Source organism: Pelobates fuscus, chromosome 5 (genome assembly GCF_036172605.1).
Source record: "Pelobates fuscus isolate aPelFus1 chromosome 5, aPelFus1.pri, whole genome shotgun sequence".
NCBI classification, from domain to species: domain Eukaryota; kingdom Metazoa; phylum Chordata; class Amphibia; order Anura; family Pelobatidae; genus Pelobates; species Pelobates fuscus.
In genome coordinates this window covers 158,617,312-158,635,362 of record NC_086321.1, presented here as the reverse complement: position 1 = coordinate 158,635,362, position 18,051 = coordinate 158,617,312, and the positions used below count along the sequence as shown (strand labels likewise).

Below are 18,051 nucleotides of genomic sequence, written 5' to 3'. Positions count from 1 at the left end.
GGGAGGTGATTTTAGGAGTATATAAGGGTAGTTGTCATTAGCTTGGCTAATAGAGCTTGGTTGCTTCATCTAAGTGTTGCTTCTAAGTGTGTGTGTGGTTGGAGATATTCTGGAGAGTTTTACAGAAGCTTCAACTGTCTAATAGTTGTGCTAAGAGTTCTTTTTTACTGTTACAGGTAAGATTCATCTGTAGGAAAAGGTTACTGACTGCACAAGGTTTGATTTCCTGTTGGTAATTATAAGGCATTTGATTGGATTAGGTAGCTACTTGCTATTGATTGCTATTTAAATTAGCTATTGTTTGCTAATAAGCAGAGGCCTACCCAGGTGTTAAACATTCCTAGTGGGAGGTGATTTTAGGAGTATATAAGGGTAGTTGTCATTAGCTTGGCTAATAGAGCTTGGTTGCTTCATCTAAGTGTTGCTTCTAAGTGTGTGTGTGGTTGGAGATATTCTGGAGAGTTTTACAGAAGCTTCAACTGTCTAATAGTTGTGCTAAGAGTTCTTTTTTACTGTTACAGGTAAGATTCATCTGTAGGAAAAGGTTACTGACTGCACAAGGTTTGATTTCCTGTTGGTAATTATAAGGCATTTGATTGGATTAGGTAGCTACTTGCTATTGATTGCTATTTAAATTAGCTATTGTTTGCTAATAAGCAGAGGCCTACCCAGGTGTTAAACATTCCTAGTGGGAGGTGATTTTAGGAGTATATAAGGGTAGTTGTCATTAGCTTGGCTAATAGAGCTTGGTTGCTTCATCTAAGTGTTGCTTCTAAGTGTGTGTGTGGTTGGAGATATTCTGGAGAGTTTTACAGAAGCTTCAACTGTCTAATAGTTGTGCTAAGAGTTCTTTTTTACTGTTACAGGTAAGATTCATCTGTAGGAAAAGGTTACTGACTGCACAAGGTTTGATTTCCTGTTGGTAATTATAAGGCATTTGATTGGATTAGGTAGCTACTTGCTATTGATTGCTATTTAAATTAGCTATTGTTTGCTAATAAGCAGAGGCCTACCCAGGTGTTAAACATTCCTAGTGGGAGGTGATTTTAGGAGTATATAAGGGTAGTTGTCATTAGCTTGGCTAATAGAGCTTGGTTGCTTCATCTAAGTGTTGCTTCTAAGTGTGTGTGTGGTTGGAGATATTCTGGAGAGTTTTACAGAAGCTTCAACTGTCTAATAGTTGTGCTAAGAGTTCTTTTTTACTGTTACAGGTAAGATTCATCTGTAGGAAAAGGTTACTGACTGCACAAGGTTTGATTTCCTGTTGGTAATTATAAGGCATTTGATTGGATTAGGTAGCTACTTGCTATTGATTGCTATTTAAATTAGCTATTGTTTGCTAATAAGCAGAGGCCTACCCAGGTGTTAAACATTCCTAGTGGGAGGTGATTTTAGGAGTATATAAGGGTAGTTGTCATTAGCTTGGCTAATAAAGCTTGGTTGCTTCATCTAAGTGTTGCTTCTAAGTGTGTGTGTGGTTGGAGATATTCTGGAGAGTTTTACAGAAGCTTCAACTGTCTAATAGTTGTGCTAAGAGTTCTTTTTTACTGTTACAGGTAAGATTCATCTGTAGGAAAAGGTTACTGACTGCACAAGGTTTGATTTCCTGTTGGTAATTATAAGGCATTTGATTGGATTAGGTAGCTACTTGCTATTGATTGCTATTTAAATTAGCTATTGTTTGCTAATAAGCAGAGGCCTACCCAGGTGTTAAACATTCCTAGTGGGAGGTGATTTTAGGAGTATATAAGGGTAGTTGTCATTAGCTTGGCTAATAGAGCTTGGTTGCTTCATCTAAGTGTTGCTTCTAAGTGTGTGTGTGGTTGGAGATATTCTGGAGAGTTTTACAGAAGCTTCAACTGTCTAATAGTTGTGCTAAGAGTTCTTTTTTACTGTTACAGGTAAGATTCATCTGTAGGAAAAGGTTACTGACTGCACAAGGTTTGATTTCCTGTTGGTAATTATAAGGCATTTGATTGGATTAGGTAGCTACTTGCTATTGATTGCTATTTAAATTAGCTATTGTTTGCTAATAAGCAGAGGCCTACCCAGGTGTTAAACATTCCTAGTGGGAGGTGATTTTAGGAGTATATAAGGGTAGTTGTCATTAGCTTGGCTAATAGAGCTTGGTTGCTTCATCTAAGTGTTGCTTCTAAGTGTGTGTGTGGTTGGAGATATTCTGGAGAGTTTTACAGAAGCTTCAACTGTCTAATAGTTGTGCTAAGAGTTCTTTTTTACTGTTACAGGTAAGATTCATCTGTAGGAAAAGGTTACTGACTGCACAAGGTTTGATTTCCTGTTGGTAATTATAAGGCATTTGATTGGATTAGGTAGCTACTTGCTATTGATTGCTATTTAAATTAGCTATTGTTTGCTAATAAGCAGAGGCCTACCCAGGTGTTAAACATTCCTAGTGGGAGGTGATTTTAGGAGTATATAAGGGTAGTTGTCATTAGCTTGGCTAATAGAGCTTGGTTGCTTCATCTAAGTGTTGCTTCTAAGTGTGTGTGTGGTTGGAGATATTCTGGAGAGTTTTACAGAAGCTTCAACTGTCTAATAGTTGTGCTAAGAGTTCTTTTTTACTGTTACAGGTAAGATTCATCTGTAGGAAAAGGTTACTGACTGCACAAGGTTTGATTTCCTGTTGGTAATTATAAGGCATTTGATTGGATTAGGTAGCTACTTGCTATTGATTGCTATTTAAATTAGCTATTGTTTGCTAATAAGCAGAGGCCTACCCAGGTGTTAAACATTCCTAGTGGGAGGTGATTTTAGGAGTATATAAGGGTAGTTGTCATTAGCTTGGCTAATAGAGCTTGGTTGCTTCATCTAAGTGTTGCTTCTAAGTGTGTGTGTGGTTGGAGATATTCTGGAGAGTTTTACAGAAGCTTCAACTGTCTAATAGTTGTGCTAAGAGTTCTTTTTTACTGTTACAGGTAAGATTCATCTGTAGGAAAAGGTTACTGACTGCACAAGGTTTGATTTCCTGTTGGTAATTATAAGGCATTTGATTGGATTAGGTAGCTACTTGCTATTGATTGCTATTTAAATTAGCTATTGTTTGCTAATAAGCAGAGGCCTACCCAGGTGTTAAACATTCCTAGTGGGAGGTGATTTTAGGAGTATATAAGGGTAGTTGTCATTAGCTTGGCTAATAGAGCTTGGTTGCTTCATCTAAGTGTTGCTTCTAAGTGTGTGTGTGGTTGGAGATATTCTGGAGATAAACAGGAGGTAATCTGAGGTATCCAGGAGGACAAATAAAAAAAAAAAGGTAAAATTTGTTTGATTTAAATTATTCGCCTCATTGGAATGGCAGACTTAGTTCAGTGTAATAGTTGCTTTGCATTTGTTTCACGTTCCACTTTTTGGAAGTTTGGTTGTTGTCTAATCTGTAGACAGTTCTCTATCTTGCGGCAGGAGATTGTATTTTTGAAGTCTGAGATTTGTAAATTATCTGGTAAACAAATTCAGGCTGGAACTGCTGCAAAGCCATTGCCGCAGAAACATACTAGGAATGGCAGATGGATTACTGTAGGATCTGGTAGACTTGGAGTTGTGGATAAAAGGCATATTGCACAGTCTGTTGTTCTACATAATTCATTTTCTGCACTTTCAGAGTGTAGTGGTGTCCTGGAGATAGGCACTGAGGCTAGTGGTGTTGTGCAGAGAGGCACTGAGGCTAGTGGTGTTGTGCAGAGAGGCACTGAGGCTAGTGGTGTTGTGCAGAGAGGCACTGAGGCTAGTGGTGTTGTGCAGAGAGGCACTGAGGCTAGTGGTGTTGTGCAGAGAGGCACTGAGGCTAGTGGTGTTGTGCAGAGAGGCACTGAGGCTAGTGGTGTTGTGCAGAGAGGCACTGAGGCTAGTGGTGTTGTGCAGAGAGGCACTGAGGCTAGTGGTGTTGTGCAGAGAGGCACTGAGGCTAGTGGTGTTGTGCAGAGAGGCACTGAGACTAGTGGTGTTGTGCAGAGAGGCACTGAGGCTAGTGGTGTTGTGCAGAGAGGCACTGAGGCTAGTGGTGTTGTGCAGAGAGGCACTGAGGCTAGTGGTGTTGTGCAGAGAGGCACTGAGGCTAGTGGTGTTGTGCAGAGAGGCACTGAGGCTAGTGGTGTTGTGCAGAGAGGCACTGAGGCTAGTGGTGTTGTGCAGAGAGGCACTGAGGCTAGTGGTGTTGTGCAGAGAGGCACTGAGGCTAGTGGTGTTGTGCAGAGAGGCACTGAGGCTAGTGGTGTTGTGCAGAGAGGCACTGAGGCTAGTGGTGTTGTGCAGAGAGGCACTGAGGCTAGTGGTGTTGTGCAGAGAGGCACTGAGGCTAGTGGTGTTGTGCAGAGAGGCACTGAGGCTAGTGGTGTTGTGCAGAGAGGCACTGAGGCTAGTGGTGTTGTGCAGAGAGGCACTGAGGCTAGTGGTGTTGTGCAGAGAGGCTTGAAGACTATGGTGAGGCCTAATAGAAAGCAGTTGTTGTTGGGGGATTCCATCATAAGAGGTGTGGAGATGGACAATGGTGGTCTTGTGAGGTGTCTTCCCGGAGCTACTGCTCACAGAGACAGGAGACGTATCTGTAATATTGTTAAGCAAGCAAAGCAGGAAGGGGAATTGGATGTACTTGTCCATTTAGGGACAAATGACTTGGCTTGCAATGAGGTTTCAGAGGTTAAGGAAGTTTTTAGTGTTTTTGCCAATGATATACGGCAGGTTGCTTCCACACTGTCATTCTCTGAAGTTCTGCCTGTGCATAACACTCAGAACGACAGGCGGATGCGTATTAGGGACTTTAACTTGTGGCTTGGTGAATGGTGTCGGGAGCAAGGATTTGGCTTTATTGCTCATGGTAGCTCTGGAATGGAAATAAACTGTACAAAAAAGATGGTTTGCATCTTTCTCAAAAGGGAACAAATGTTCTCAGTGAGCAGTTCAGAGGTTTTGCTAGGATGTTTTTAAACTAGGAGGGGGGGGCAAAAGGGTGATAAAACATCAATCCAATTGTCCCCCAAAACAAGGACAGAAGGTGCCTGTAGCAAGTGTGTTAAAAAATGATAAGCTTAGAGTCATGTCTACAAATGCTCGCAGTTTAGGGAATAAGATACATGAACTTGTGGCAATAATGGCAACTGATAGTGTAGATTTAGTCGCTGTTACCGAGACATGGTATAATGAGAAAAATGACTGGGACATAGCAATACCAGGGTACTCTTTATATAGAAAAGACAGGGAAGGCAAGAAAGGGGGAGGGGTGGCCCTGTATGTAAAGGATAGCATAAAATCTAGCCTAATAAAGGTTAGTGAGGCGAACATAGAGTCCGTTTGGGTTACGTTAGAATTTGGTAATCACACAGTAACTCGTGTAGGTGTGATTTATAGGCCCCCAGGACAAATTGAAGAGTTAGATAATCTACTAGTTGAAGAAATAGCTAAAATGACAATGAAGGGGGAAGTTATCATCATGGGTGACTTTAATCTTCCTGATGTGAATTGGAAAACAAAAATAGCTACTTGTGCCAGGAGCACACATATTCTAAACTCCCTACTGGGATTGTCTCTAAAACAAGTCGTTGAGGAGCCAACTCGTAAAGAGGCCATACTAGATTTAGTGTTAACAAATGGAGATTTGGTATCAGATATTACTGTAGGTGAAAGTTTAGGATCCAGTGATCATCAGTCAGTGTGGTTTAATATAAGAACAGTGACTGAGTCACACCACACAAAAACAAAAGTTTTAGACTTTAGAAAAACAGACTTTTCTAAAATTAGAATATGTGTAAAGGAGTCATTATCAGACTGGAGCAATTTATATGGAGTCCAAAATAAATGGGATTATTTAAAAGTTGCACTACTGAAGGCAACAGAAAATTGCATTAGGCTTGTCAGTAAAAGCAAAAAATTCAAGAAACCACTGTGGTACTCCGCAGATGTGGCCAAAATAGTAAAAAACAAAAAGTTAGCATTTAGTAATTATAAAAAAAACCAGAGTGAGGAAGACAGAATGACCTATAAGATTAGGCAGAAAGAGGCTAAGCAAGTTATAAGAGCTTCCAAATCCCACACAGAAGAGAAAATAGCACAGTCAGTAAAAAAGGGGGACAAAACTTTTTTTAGATACATAAATGAGAAAAGAAAAGTAAAACAAGGATTAGTTAGATTAAAAACAAAAGAAGGAAGGTATGTAGATGAGGATAAAGGTCTAGCTGACTGCCTCAATGAATATTTTTGTTCGGTATTTACAGATGAAAATGAAGGAAAGGGACCTCTGTTAACAAAAAGGATAAATGAGTCATTTATTACACGTGAGTTTACAGAGGAAGAGGTTCTATTTCAACTGTCAAAAGTAAAGACAAATAAGTCAATGGGACCTGATGGAATACACCCAAAGCTATTAAAAGAGCTTAGTGGTGTACTAGCAAAACCATTAACAGATTTATTTAACCAATCATTGAAAACAGGAGTAGTCCCAGAAGATTGGAAGTTAGCGAATGTTGTGCCCATTCACAAGAAAGGTAATAGGGAGGAGTCGGGCAACTATAGGCCAGTAAGCCTTACTTCAGTAGTGGGGAAAGTGATGGAAACCATGTTAAAGGATAGGATTGTTGAACATCTAAAAACACATGGATTTCAAGACCAGAGACAACATGGGTTTACTTCAGGGAGATCATGCCAAACTAATCTTATTGATTTTTTTGATTGGGTAACTAAAATTATAGATCAGGGTGGTGCAGTAGACATTGCTTACTTAGATTTCAGTAAGGCTTTTGACACTGTTGCACATAGAAGGCTTATCAATAAACTACAATCTTTGAGTTTGGATTCGAATATTGTTGAATGGGTAAGGCAGTGGCTGAGTGACAGGCAACAGAGGGTTGTAGTCAATGGAGTATATTCGAAGCTTGGGCTTGTCACCAGTGGGGTACCTCAGGGATCTGTACTTGGACCCATTCTCTTTAATATTTTTATTAGTGATATTGCAGAAGGTCTTGATGGTAAGGTGTGTCTTTTTGCGGATGATACTAAGATATGTAACAGGGTTGATGTTCCAGGAGGGATAAGCCAAATGGAAAATGATTTAGGTAAACTAGAAAAATGGTCAGAGTTGTGGCAACTGACATTTAATGTGGATAAGTGCAAGATAATGCATCTTGGACGTAAAAACCCAAGGGTAGAGTACAAAATATTTGATAGAGTCCTAACCTCAACATCTGAGGAAAGGGATTTAGGGGTGATTATTTTTGATGACTTAAAGGTAGGCAGACAATGTAATAGAGCAGCAGGAAATGCTAGCAGAATGCTTGGTTGTATAGGGAGAGGTATTAGCAGTAGAAAGAGGGAAGTGCTCATGCCATTGTACAGAACACTGGTGAGACCTCACTTGGAGTACTGTACACAGTACTGGAGACCCTATCTTCAGAAGGATATTGATACCTTAGAGAGAGTTCAAAGAAGGGCTACTAAACTGGTTCATGGATTGCAGGATAAAACTTACCAGGAAAGGTTGAAGGATCTTAACATGTATAGCTTGGAGGAAAGACGAGACAGGGGGGATATGATAGAAACATTTAAATACATAAAGGGAATCAACACAGTAAAGGAGGAGACTATATTTAAAAGAAGAAAAACTACCACAACAAGAGGACATAGTCTTAAATTAGAGGGACAAAGGTTTAAAAATAATACCAGGAAGTATTACTTTACTGAGAGGGTAGTGGATGCATGGAATAGCCTTCCAGCTGAAGTGGTAGAGGTTAACACAGTAAAGGAGTTTAAGCATGCGTGGGATAGGCATAAGGCTATCCTAACTATAAGATAAGGCCAGGGACTAATGAAAGTATTTAGAAAACTGGGCAGACTAGATGGGCCGAATGGTTCTTATCTGCCGTCACATTCTATGTTTCTATGTTTCTATGTTTGTGTGAATAAGTCTCTCATTCTATAATTTTTTTTTTATCTTTTATCTTGATGGATATCCTTATGGAAAGGTATCTGGTAACAATGTGTCCATCCACATTTATAGAATTGCTAAAGCAGCATTTGGTTCTCTTGCTTGAATTAAAAATACTATTTGTAGCCAAGCATAGAGTCAAAGAGTCAATACCCACATTTCTTGGGTATTGTAAAGGAATTTTTAAAGATACAAATGTAAATCCCTATGCCCAGTAGTATATGTGGCCTTAAGACAAGAATAGAAAAGGTTTATTGTACATGATATACATTTACAGAGGACACACTAATATTCCTTACTTTTACTTTGCTGCCTTCACTATTTCCTCCTTATAAATACCCACCCAATTCAAGTTCTGCATAAAATATCTTTCTCAAATCAGCAGAATCTCTCAAGTGCAAGTTATTAACTAATCAAAACGGAGGTTTCAATGGTTTTAATAGAGCAGAAGATAAGAAATTCTAAATTAAACAGACTGCACTAAAGAAAGTTTAAACATTAGATATCTCTTTATAGTAAGTGTTTAGGAAGGCTTGTCCAAGTCAGATGCACAGAGGTGTGACTAGGGCTGTATACACAACGTGATTCAACTTCTAAATGTCAGAGAATCTATACACCAAAACTGTTTCATTAAGCTAAAGTTGTTTTGGTGACTATAGCGACCCGTTAAATAGCTGACCTGACCCAGTTATAGTCAAACCTCGGCTATTTTAGCCTGTATTCCAATCAGGTTTAAAAAACAATTTAGTAAATAAATCCCTGTATGTTCACATATAACATGGACATCATCACCAATTAACATTCTTCTCATTAAAAACTTTCACAAATACTCTAAAACCAATGGGAAAGCTTGTGTGTTTTAATGCAAAAATGTGCTTTAAAATTTTCTTAAAATATAAAAAAATGTTGATCCAGAAGTTGGAGTAAGTGAATCCTTATACATATATCCAATATCTAATCTAACTATCAAATGTTTATTTTTATCTAGGCAAAGCAAACACAAGCATAGTGTCCCCAATGGAGCAAATAAAAAGCTTGTTATGTTGTCTACTTGATTAAATGTTTCATCTCTGACACTGGAATGCTTCTTTAAGGCGTGAAATCACAATCTGCCTGCATGGGGCCAGAATTCCAGAGGTGTGTATGGCATGCTTTTAGTCCCGTGTTGGTTAACACTGGCAACAGACAACATGTTTATTAGACCCTGCTCAGCTGCCGACTAAACAAACATTTGTCAGTGGCAACTCCTTTTAAGTTTACTCTTCAAACAGAGTTGGCATGACCACATTTGTCAGTGGCAACCTCTTTCAAGTCTACTGTCCAAAAAGAATTGGCATGCCCACAATTTGGCCAGCTGGTTATGGCTGTGTCGATTCTTTTGAGATTAACAAATGTAACGTATGGCAGCAGGAACAAATGGAAATAGAAAAAGATTTTTCAAATACTGAAGATGACACGATGAAGCAACTACATAGACTATAACTTTATCTGCTGACATATATTATCAATACAATTATATACACGTGTGTGTATGTGCTCACGCGTAATATGTCTACAAGATGTCTAGAATACAAAACATGGATAAAACATTTATCTTAATCATCACTACAATGGTGTAGTGCAGTGGTGTTCAAAACACTGTCATCCATATACAACACAAACATTTTCTGCTACTGTACATTACTCATGAAAGCATATAATCTGCACCTATTACATATGTATATATATCACATATCAGTAATATTTGTATAAGTAACAATATATCACCCAAGCAGACAAAGTCCTTTTTTAATGGTTCCAATATTGCTATGTATCCTAATAAGCCATGTTTCGTGCCTGTGCTAGATCCCTCTGTTAAAATGGTGTCGCCATCAATTCCCTTTGGTTCTGCCCACCTCACTGTCCTGATTGCATACCTTCCAGTGTTGGGAGCTATTCATTATATTAACCACTCTGTGAAATATGGAGTGCCTGGATCATCACAATACAGGTGACTACGCCTATGGCTTCTTTACCTTTTTCGTCTGTTTTAGTTTTCCTCTCAATAAAATGGTAATCTATATCCCTAACTCACTACACAGTATGTTGTCACTTTATGAATGCTAGTTATAATAATAATAATAATAATAATAATAATAATAATAATAATAATAATAATAATAATAATAATAATAATAATAATAATAATAATAATAATAATAATAATAATAATAATAATAATAATAATAATAATAATATTTACTGGAATTGTTTTCAAGTTCTGAACTTCATGTCCCATAAATCAATGAGATAAACTCAGCTTCCACTGAAAATAATGGAAACATGACTAAGCCAAATTACTGCCTTGCTGATTGCTCACCTCAGAAGCTAAAAATCACGAGGATTTGTTGAAATGCAGTTACATCAAAGGCAAGTAAATAAAATTTTTATTGCCAATCAGTAGTAACATTAGCAGCGAGTATGAAATCCGATAGATATACAGGAAGTAATCGCAGAAAGGATATCTTGCCAAAAGAAAAATGAAGTAATTCAAAATATGGATAGAAATTAAACTTGGAAAAAAAAAAAAAAAAGAAACCAACAATGGACTATCCTGACCCAATATGGTGCTGAAAGTAAGGCAAAGAGCAATGATAAGGTCGAAAAGGGAAGAAAGAAAAAGCAGGAAACAGAAAAGAAAAATGTGGAAGGAACAGGTGAGAGAAACCCAACTAGTGTTCAGGGAAAATGTATTCAAGTGCATCATTGTTTCTACATTGTTTGTGTAGCGATTTATAGTGAAACGCTGCACATACAGACTCCAGGCATCATGTCATGTCAAGTGATGAAGGTACTTGGAGTAACGTTTTAAGGTCAACTATGGTCTGAAGCAGTGCTCCTCAACCTTCTCCTCAACGCAATCTAACAGTCCAGGATTTTGGGATTACCCAGTGAGTCTAAGGTATTTAGAAAATGGAAAAAAAAACACGTTAGAGTCACACTTGGGTAATACCTAAATCCTGGACTGTTAGGTTTGCCTTGAGGAGGAGGTTGAGGAGCACTGCTCTGAAGGGTCCTTTTAAAAATATTAACACTATAATTATGAGAATGACATTAGCCAGTTATGTTGCCATTTAATTTTAAAAAAACAAAAAAACTTTATTTATGAAGGCATTTATATAATTAACTTACCAAATGCAATGTTTCCACATGGATTTTTGTAATAATTATAATAATAACAGAAATACTAAATGCATTTGTTTACTGATGCACTGCCGTCTTACCCATGTGACAATCTCCACTCACTGGATCACATTTATTATCGTGGCAGTTGCAATATTGGTCACAATTCACACCAAACTGGCCAGCTGGGCATGTCATATTGCAGCTGTAAGAAAACAAAAAAGATGTTTGTTAACTACAAAACACAATTCTAAGAAATGTATGTCAGTAAAAATGTGCTATATAAAATTTTACTGAGGTCCTTCTGTTTCATACTTGGATTTTTACTATATGCATTTATTTAATAGTTCGTTTATAGTTCTTTAATCCAGAGTACAAAAGCATTTATGAAAAACATTTGTAATTATACAGACTGTGAAAAGACAATATACACAAATTGGATCTAGCAATTTCAGTGCTTTTATACAAAGTGCTAAGATAACTTAGTGGGGAGCTGAGACACAAGGTTGCATGAGGTGTTTGAATTTGATGATAAAAGATGTGATGTCCGCCTAGGACCCATGGGTTTGACAGGGCCTGGAACAATGAGTTTGCTTGGCCCCATTGACCATTTCTTTATGAAGAATGAAGGAAGGATAATCTGCCTATGGCCCTGTGGGATCTTGATGACTTCCCTGACTCGAAGAGAAAGGCAATCTTTTAAGCCATGGTTCTCAAGAGGTTGCCTTCATACTTGACACTATATCTATAATTATGACCATTTTGCCTCATAAGTCACCTATATCCCTGTCATATAACTCTTTCTGTGAACTTTTATATATATATATACAGATTATTTTCATGAGTGTATTAGAGTATAACACTTTTCACTGGATTTCCTTGCTTACCCTTGCTCTACAGGGCAGGCATTTTAAGTCCTCTATGGTCAGAATGACCCCCTATTTGACCAAAAATCATGCAGCTAATGGAGAGCTAGTGAGTACATATATCCAGTAAAAGAAGAGACATTTTAATATATATGTGTTTTAAATAATCTGTATTTGCAAATATTAAGGACTAAAATGACACAATGATTAAAAGAGTACATTCCCATTATACAATAAATGTAGTTTCCTTCTAACTAGAGATGTGAAAAAAATATCCACGAGAGTACCTTAATATTCCGGACCATGCTCATTTTATGATAAAATCTTTCCCTTGCTATGTCCCTAGGGCAAACATTGTGGCTGCTGTGCAAAAAACAAAAATCCCAACAGCAGGGGATTTAGGTTGTTTTCTGGAGTAGATATGCACATTTTCATTCATCTCTAGATGTCCTGTAGCATTAAAGTGACACTATAGTCACCAAAACAACTTTAGCTTAATAAAACAGTTTATGTGTATATATCATGCCCCTGCATTCTCATTACTCAATTTTCTGCTATTTAGGAGTTAAATCACTTTGTTCCTGTTTATGCAGCCATAGCCATACCTCCCCTGTCTGTGAGTGACACAGCCTGCATGAAAAAAAATGGTTTCACATTCAATCAGATGTATCTTAACAAATTTGGATCTCCTGCTTTGTAAATCAAACTTTAATTATATACATGAGGCCCCTGCAGGGTCTGTCAAGCTATTAACAGAGTAGAAGATAAGAGATTCTAAATAAAACAGAATTTGCAATAAAGGAAGTGTAAACATTAGATCACTTTTTACAGGAAGTATTTAGGAAGGATGTGTAGGTGACATACATAGAGGTGTGGCTAGGGCTGCGTAAACAAAGTAAATGAATACTTAAATGGCAGAGAATTGAGCAGCGAGACTGCAGGGGCACGATCTATACACCACAACTGCTTAATTAATCTAAGGTTGTTTTGGTGTTTCTTTAAAAACCAAAACTCAAGAACTTTGAATGGCAGCCAACAGTCGAACTATGCTGCAATTGATTAGTAATATTACTTCCGGGTACTGTGTCGTTGCATGCACATCAACTGATCATTCCCATAGCATTTAATACATAGCAAGCAATACTTTTCTCTTTGTTAAAGGGTAATAATGCCAGAAGAAGCATGATCTACTTTTTAAATGCTGTGTTCCCACATGTATGACGATATAATGAACACCTCTTTGTCAGGAGCCATTTGCATGCAACGCACTGATCATGCACTAGAAGGGTTAAGTTATTTAGAATAGCATTTTGTATTTGTGCACATCGGGTTAGGTACAAAATAATTAAAAGCCAACACAGTGGTTTTCTAGACGTCCAGGCCCTATTGTAGACAATGATATATTCTGGTCAAGTAGACAACCATATCTAATGCTGACATCGTTTCTTATTTCTGAAAATAATAAAAATTGGGAATATCAAATGCACAAATTACAGAGTCCAGATGTGCTGTACCGCACACTGCAATAATATGTAAATGTATGTTTGAGAGGCATACCACAGTTACTGCAGTTGTCATGTGATGGGGATTGTTTGTGAATACTCAGTGATTTCTTCTCGCTAACATTCTGATACGCAAGAGAAACAATAATTTTTCAGGGCACGGGCCAATACTGACAAAAGGGTATTTTTCAAACATTCTTCCAGAATATTGTTTATCACAATGTTTATTGAAGACCTAAGTGAAAAATATTGTATATCTTTCCTCAATCTGAACATTTTACTGTTCTAACCTTACTACTGCATGACATTCTCATAATTCACACAAGAGGAACAAGAGGAATGAAATGTTCTTAAAGGGGAATTGTCACTTCACTGAAATTGAAACCATTGTATAAAAAATTTAAAATCACCTGAAAACTGTTATGCTATTTTACAAGATGCACTTTCTTTTAAATTTACAATAAAGTCAAACGACATAATAATTTAGTTCAAGCATGGCAAAACCAGGCCTAATATTGCTAATGAAGAAAATAAATAGAAGCCTTATTTAATTTGAATGATTCATTTTTCCAATGTCTGACAGTGAACTTTCCCCATTACATTAAATGTTATTTTTTTCACGTTTTACAAAGACCTCTAATATCGGAATAAGTAATCATAAAATAACAAATTATTTAAATAAAACTGTATCCGCAGCATAAACATAAACAAGATTAACTAGACCCTACGCAAAGAGCCCAATTAGATATATGGGAATTTAGAAAGGCAACGTAGGGGTTACTCTGGGTGCTAAATGCTCCATTTGCTTCTGTGATTGTTTAGCACTTTGCCCCAGGATAACCATTGTTTTTGCTTTGATAAATCTCTGCCGAACAGCCAAGAGAAAAGTGTAAACAGTAAGGCAGTTGGGTCATCATTTAAAACCTCACTGTAAATTTGGAAAAAAACTGCATTCACACTTGCATAAAAAAGTCTACTTCTTGATTTTAATTCATTCAGAACCAGAGTGAATGTCGTGTTCTCTTTACCATCCTGATGTATCATTGGTGTGGAAGATATTGAATAATGTATTCTCAAAGGTTGGATACACTTGAAACCCTATAGAGACTTCTCATGCAAATTGGCGTCCAGTTCTTCAGTTTCTGAGTTTTAAAAAAGACATTTAATTTGCATAAAAACATTTCTACAGCATGAAGAATAACTGCCCTTTGATAATAATAAGCATAATAATAATATTTTCATGTTTTGTATTCCTAACACTGCAGTGTTTCTTTAATGGTGTTAAAAAAGGGAAATTACTCACTAAATCGAACTGTGTAGCAATTATCGAAAAAAGGGGGGGGGGGGAGAAAGGGTAGCTAATGTCTCTTAACAGAGTAAAATTCACAATTTTTACATTTTTTTAAATGCCCTTTTTAAGAGATATGCCCCTTTTTTAATTCATAAAGCCATTTTCAGCAAGTGGCTTCATGAATACTTTTGAACATTTTAATGTAGTGTACAGATAACAATGCCACGTAGAATAATGCTTGTCTGTATTTGTTTTCATCTCCATCACGACGAGGAGGAGAGGGGACATCCCATTCAGCACTGCCCATTATTGCATTTTTAACACACAAACAAATATAAATGCTAACTTTGGCCAGTGTTTGTGACTAAGTGGCTACTAAAAAAGACTGGACATGCCCCATATTGAATACCCTGGGTTGTCTACTTTAAAGAAATATGTACATGTGAGGTGTGATTCAGAGATTTATGACAGATAACAGTGTTACAATGTCACTACTGATACATTTTAAATATATATATTTTGAAACATTGAAACATAGAATGTGACGGCAGATAAGAATCATTCGGCCCATCTAGTCTGCCCAATTTCCTAAATACTTTCATTAGTCCTGGGCCTTATCTTAAGTCTAGGATAGCCTTATGCCTTAGCTAGAAGGCTATTCCATGCAACCAATACCCTCTGAGTAAAGTAATACTTCCTGATATTATTGTAAATAGTCTCCTCCTTTACTGTGTTGAATCCGTTTATGTATTTAAATGTTTCTATCATATCCCCCCTGTCTCGTCTTTCCTCCAAGCTATACATGTTAAGATCCTTTAACCTTTCCTGGTAAGTTTTATCCTGCAATCCATGAATCAGTTTAGTAGCCCTTCTCTGAACTTTCTCCAAAGTATCAATATCCTTCTGAAGATACGGTCTCCAGTACTGTGTACAGTACTCCAAGTGAGGTCTCACCAGTGTTCTGTACAATGGCATGAGCACTTCCCTCTTTCTACTGCTAATACCTCTCCCTATACAATCAATACCTCTCCCTATACAATCAAGTATTCTGCTAGCACATGTTACGTAAAGAGGAAATGTAGTGAGCAGAGGCATTATTGAGGGCTACGTGTCAACAGTTTGGAAAGGATCCAGAAGGGTACATGAAGCCAATGTAATCACCGGTAAAGCCATGAGATGTGGGAGTAACTGTTAGGAAGATGAGCTTGGTAGCAGAATTTATTAAAGACTGAAGAAAGACAATGTGTTTTTGTTTGAAGACTAATGACTAGTGAGTTCCTTAGTCAGCGGCAGTGTTATGCTTTGTGCAATGTTTTCATGGCAATGGTGTTCGCTTATGTCAGTGGCCTCTTTCAGTTGGATAATGCACCCTGCCACATAGCAAACATTATTCACGAATGGTTTGAGGAATATGACAAAGAGTTTTTGGTGTTGCTTTGGCCTCCCAATTCTCCAGATCTCAGTCCGATTGAGCATCTATGGGATGTGCTGTAATAACACATCGGATTCATGGAGGTCCCAAGCTTGCAACTTGCAGGAATTTTAGGATCTGTTACTAATGTCTTAGTGCCTGATACCACAGGACACATTTAGAGGTCTTGCAGAGTCCATTTCTCGATGCATTAGAGCTTTTGGCAACACAAGTGGGGCCTACACAGGTGGTTTTAATTATGTAGCTGATCAGTGTATACAGAGGTGTCTCTGAAAGAGTTAATTAGTTTACCAAGATAGACAGTGTAATAAATGGAATAATGTCTGAGTGTCTTCCATTCCCACATGGTTTATAGACTCTTCGGTAGGTACCTCCTATTAAAATGTCTCCATATGAATTATATCCAATGCATGACTTCTGTATAACTATTGCACCTACTGTCCTTTATCCAATATAACAAATGAAGCACTAAATAAAAATCATAGTATTATATAAACAAAATATTCACATGTACACACAGATGCAAAATTATGTCTGGACTAACAGAAATGTGTAGCTTTATCACACTTACAAAAATGTGTCTGCTGGCCTAGCCAATTGAATGAAGTTTGTATATGAGGAGAAAGATGAGCAACTTTGAACATTTTGCATTCATTGATCTGTTTCGTTTATAGCTAGGAATCTCAATGGGGAGATGTTGCTTTTGGGACTTAAAAGACCAACAGCCTAAAAATGTGCAACTTATTTTAAAAATAAAAAAATGCCCAAAGCAGTTTTTGAACTTGTGATTAATTTTTTTTTTTTGTGTCCCATCTTGTGCTGTGGTCCGCGTTAAGAAATAGTTCCACCTGATGTGTGCTAGATTCATGTGTTTCTTTACACCAAATTGGTGCGCGTATATCATTTCATAGGCCCAGTTCAGTTTTATTTGGTTTATGAGGGCCTCCTTTGATGGGGCTGTTGTTTGTTTCCAGAGTCTGGCAATGCACATAGCTGCAGATATAAGGACATGGTAGATTGCTGCCCACTTATCTTTGGTGAATGACTCTGGTGGTATGAATAGTATACACAATTCTAACGTTAATGAGATTTGTGTCTGTATAATGTCATTTATGATTGCTTGTACCTCCCATCAGTAGGGTTTGATGACTGGACACGTCCACCAGACGTGCGACATGGTGCCTTTGTTTTGACCACATCTCCAACATGTGTCGGGGGACTGCGGCCACATCTGGTGGATCCTGGCTGGTACCAGGAACCATCGATATAGCAACTTTCACTGCATCTCGATGTGAGTAGCACATGACGAGACCCCTTTGTGTGAGGAGTAGGCCTTGGCCCAGTCTTCCATTGGTATGGTTTTGCCTAGTTCCTTGTGCCAAGATTGTATGTGTGTTTCTCTACCCTGATCTGATGTCTGGGTCAGCGCTTTGTAGCTTATAGAGATTATTTTCTTTGGTGGTTTTCTATGGGTGCATATCATTTCAAATTCGGTCACTGGCATTATGTCTGCATCAGCCAGTTTGCTGGGCTTGTTTTTGGCTAGATAGGATTTCATTTGCAGGTAGGCAAAAACTAATCTGTGTGGGAGTTTAAATTCTCATTGTAGGTCTAGGAATAGCTTTAATCCTTTGTCATTGTATAACTGCCCTATCTCGTGGACTCCCTCTTGTAGCCATGGTTGTGTGTTCAGGGTTGGTACTACGTGTTCTAAGGCTGTCAGTGGAGCTGCTAATGGCATTGGTAAGCATCGTACCATTAGACATTTGGCGGAGTCCCAGGTTCGTAGGCATAGGTGTGCGCAGCCTATTGCATTAGGGTGTGCACCCTAAAGCACAAACACACGCCGCATGTATATTTGCGTGTGTATA

The 18,051-nt window shown here is 37.9% G+C and overlaps 1 protein-coding gene across 1 annotated transcript in view; it reads right to left on the bottom strand.

The window, feature by feature from the left end:
* Positions 1-18,051, bottom strand: part of SCARF2 (scavenger receptor class F member 2) — a 233,358-nt gene that overhangs the window by 105,190 nt on the left and 110,117 nt on the right. The window contains exon 7 of the mRNA XM_063454609.1: positions 11,191-11,294. Coding sequence (XP_063310679.1) covers positions 11,191-11,294 — 104 coding nt within the window. The remainder of the gene's footprint in view (positions 1-11,190; positions 11,295-18,051) is intronic.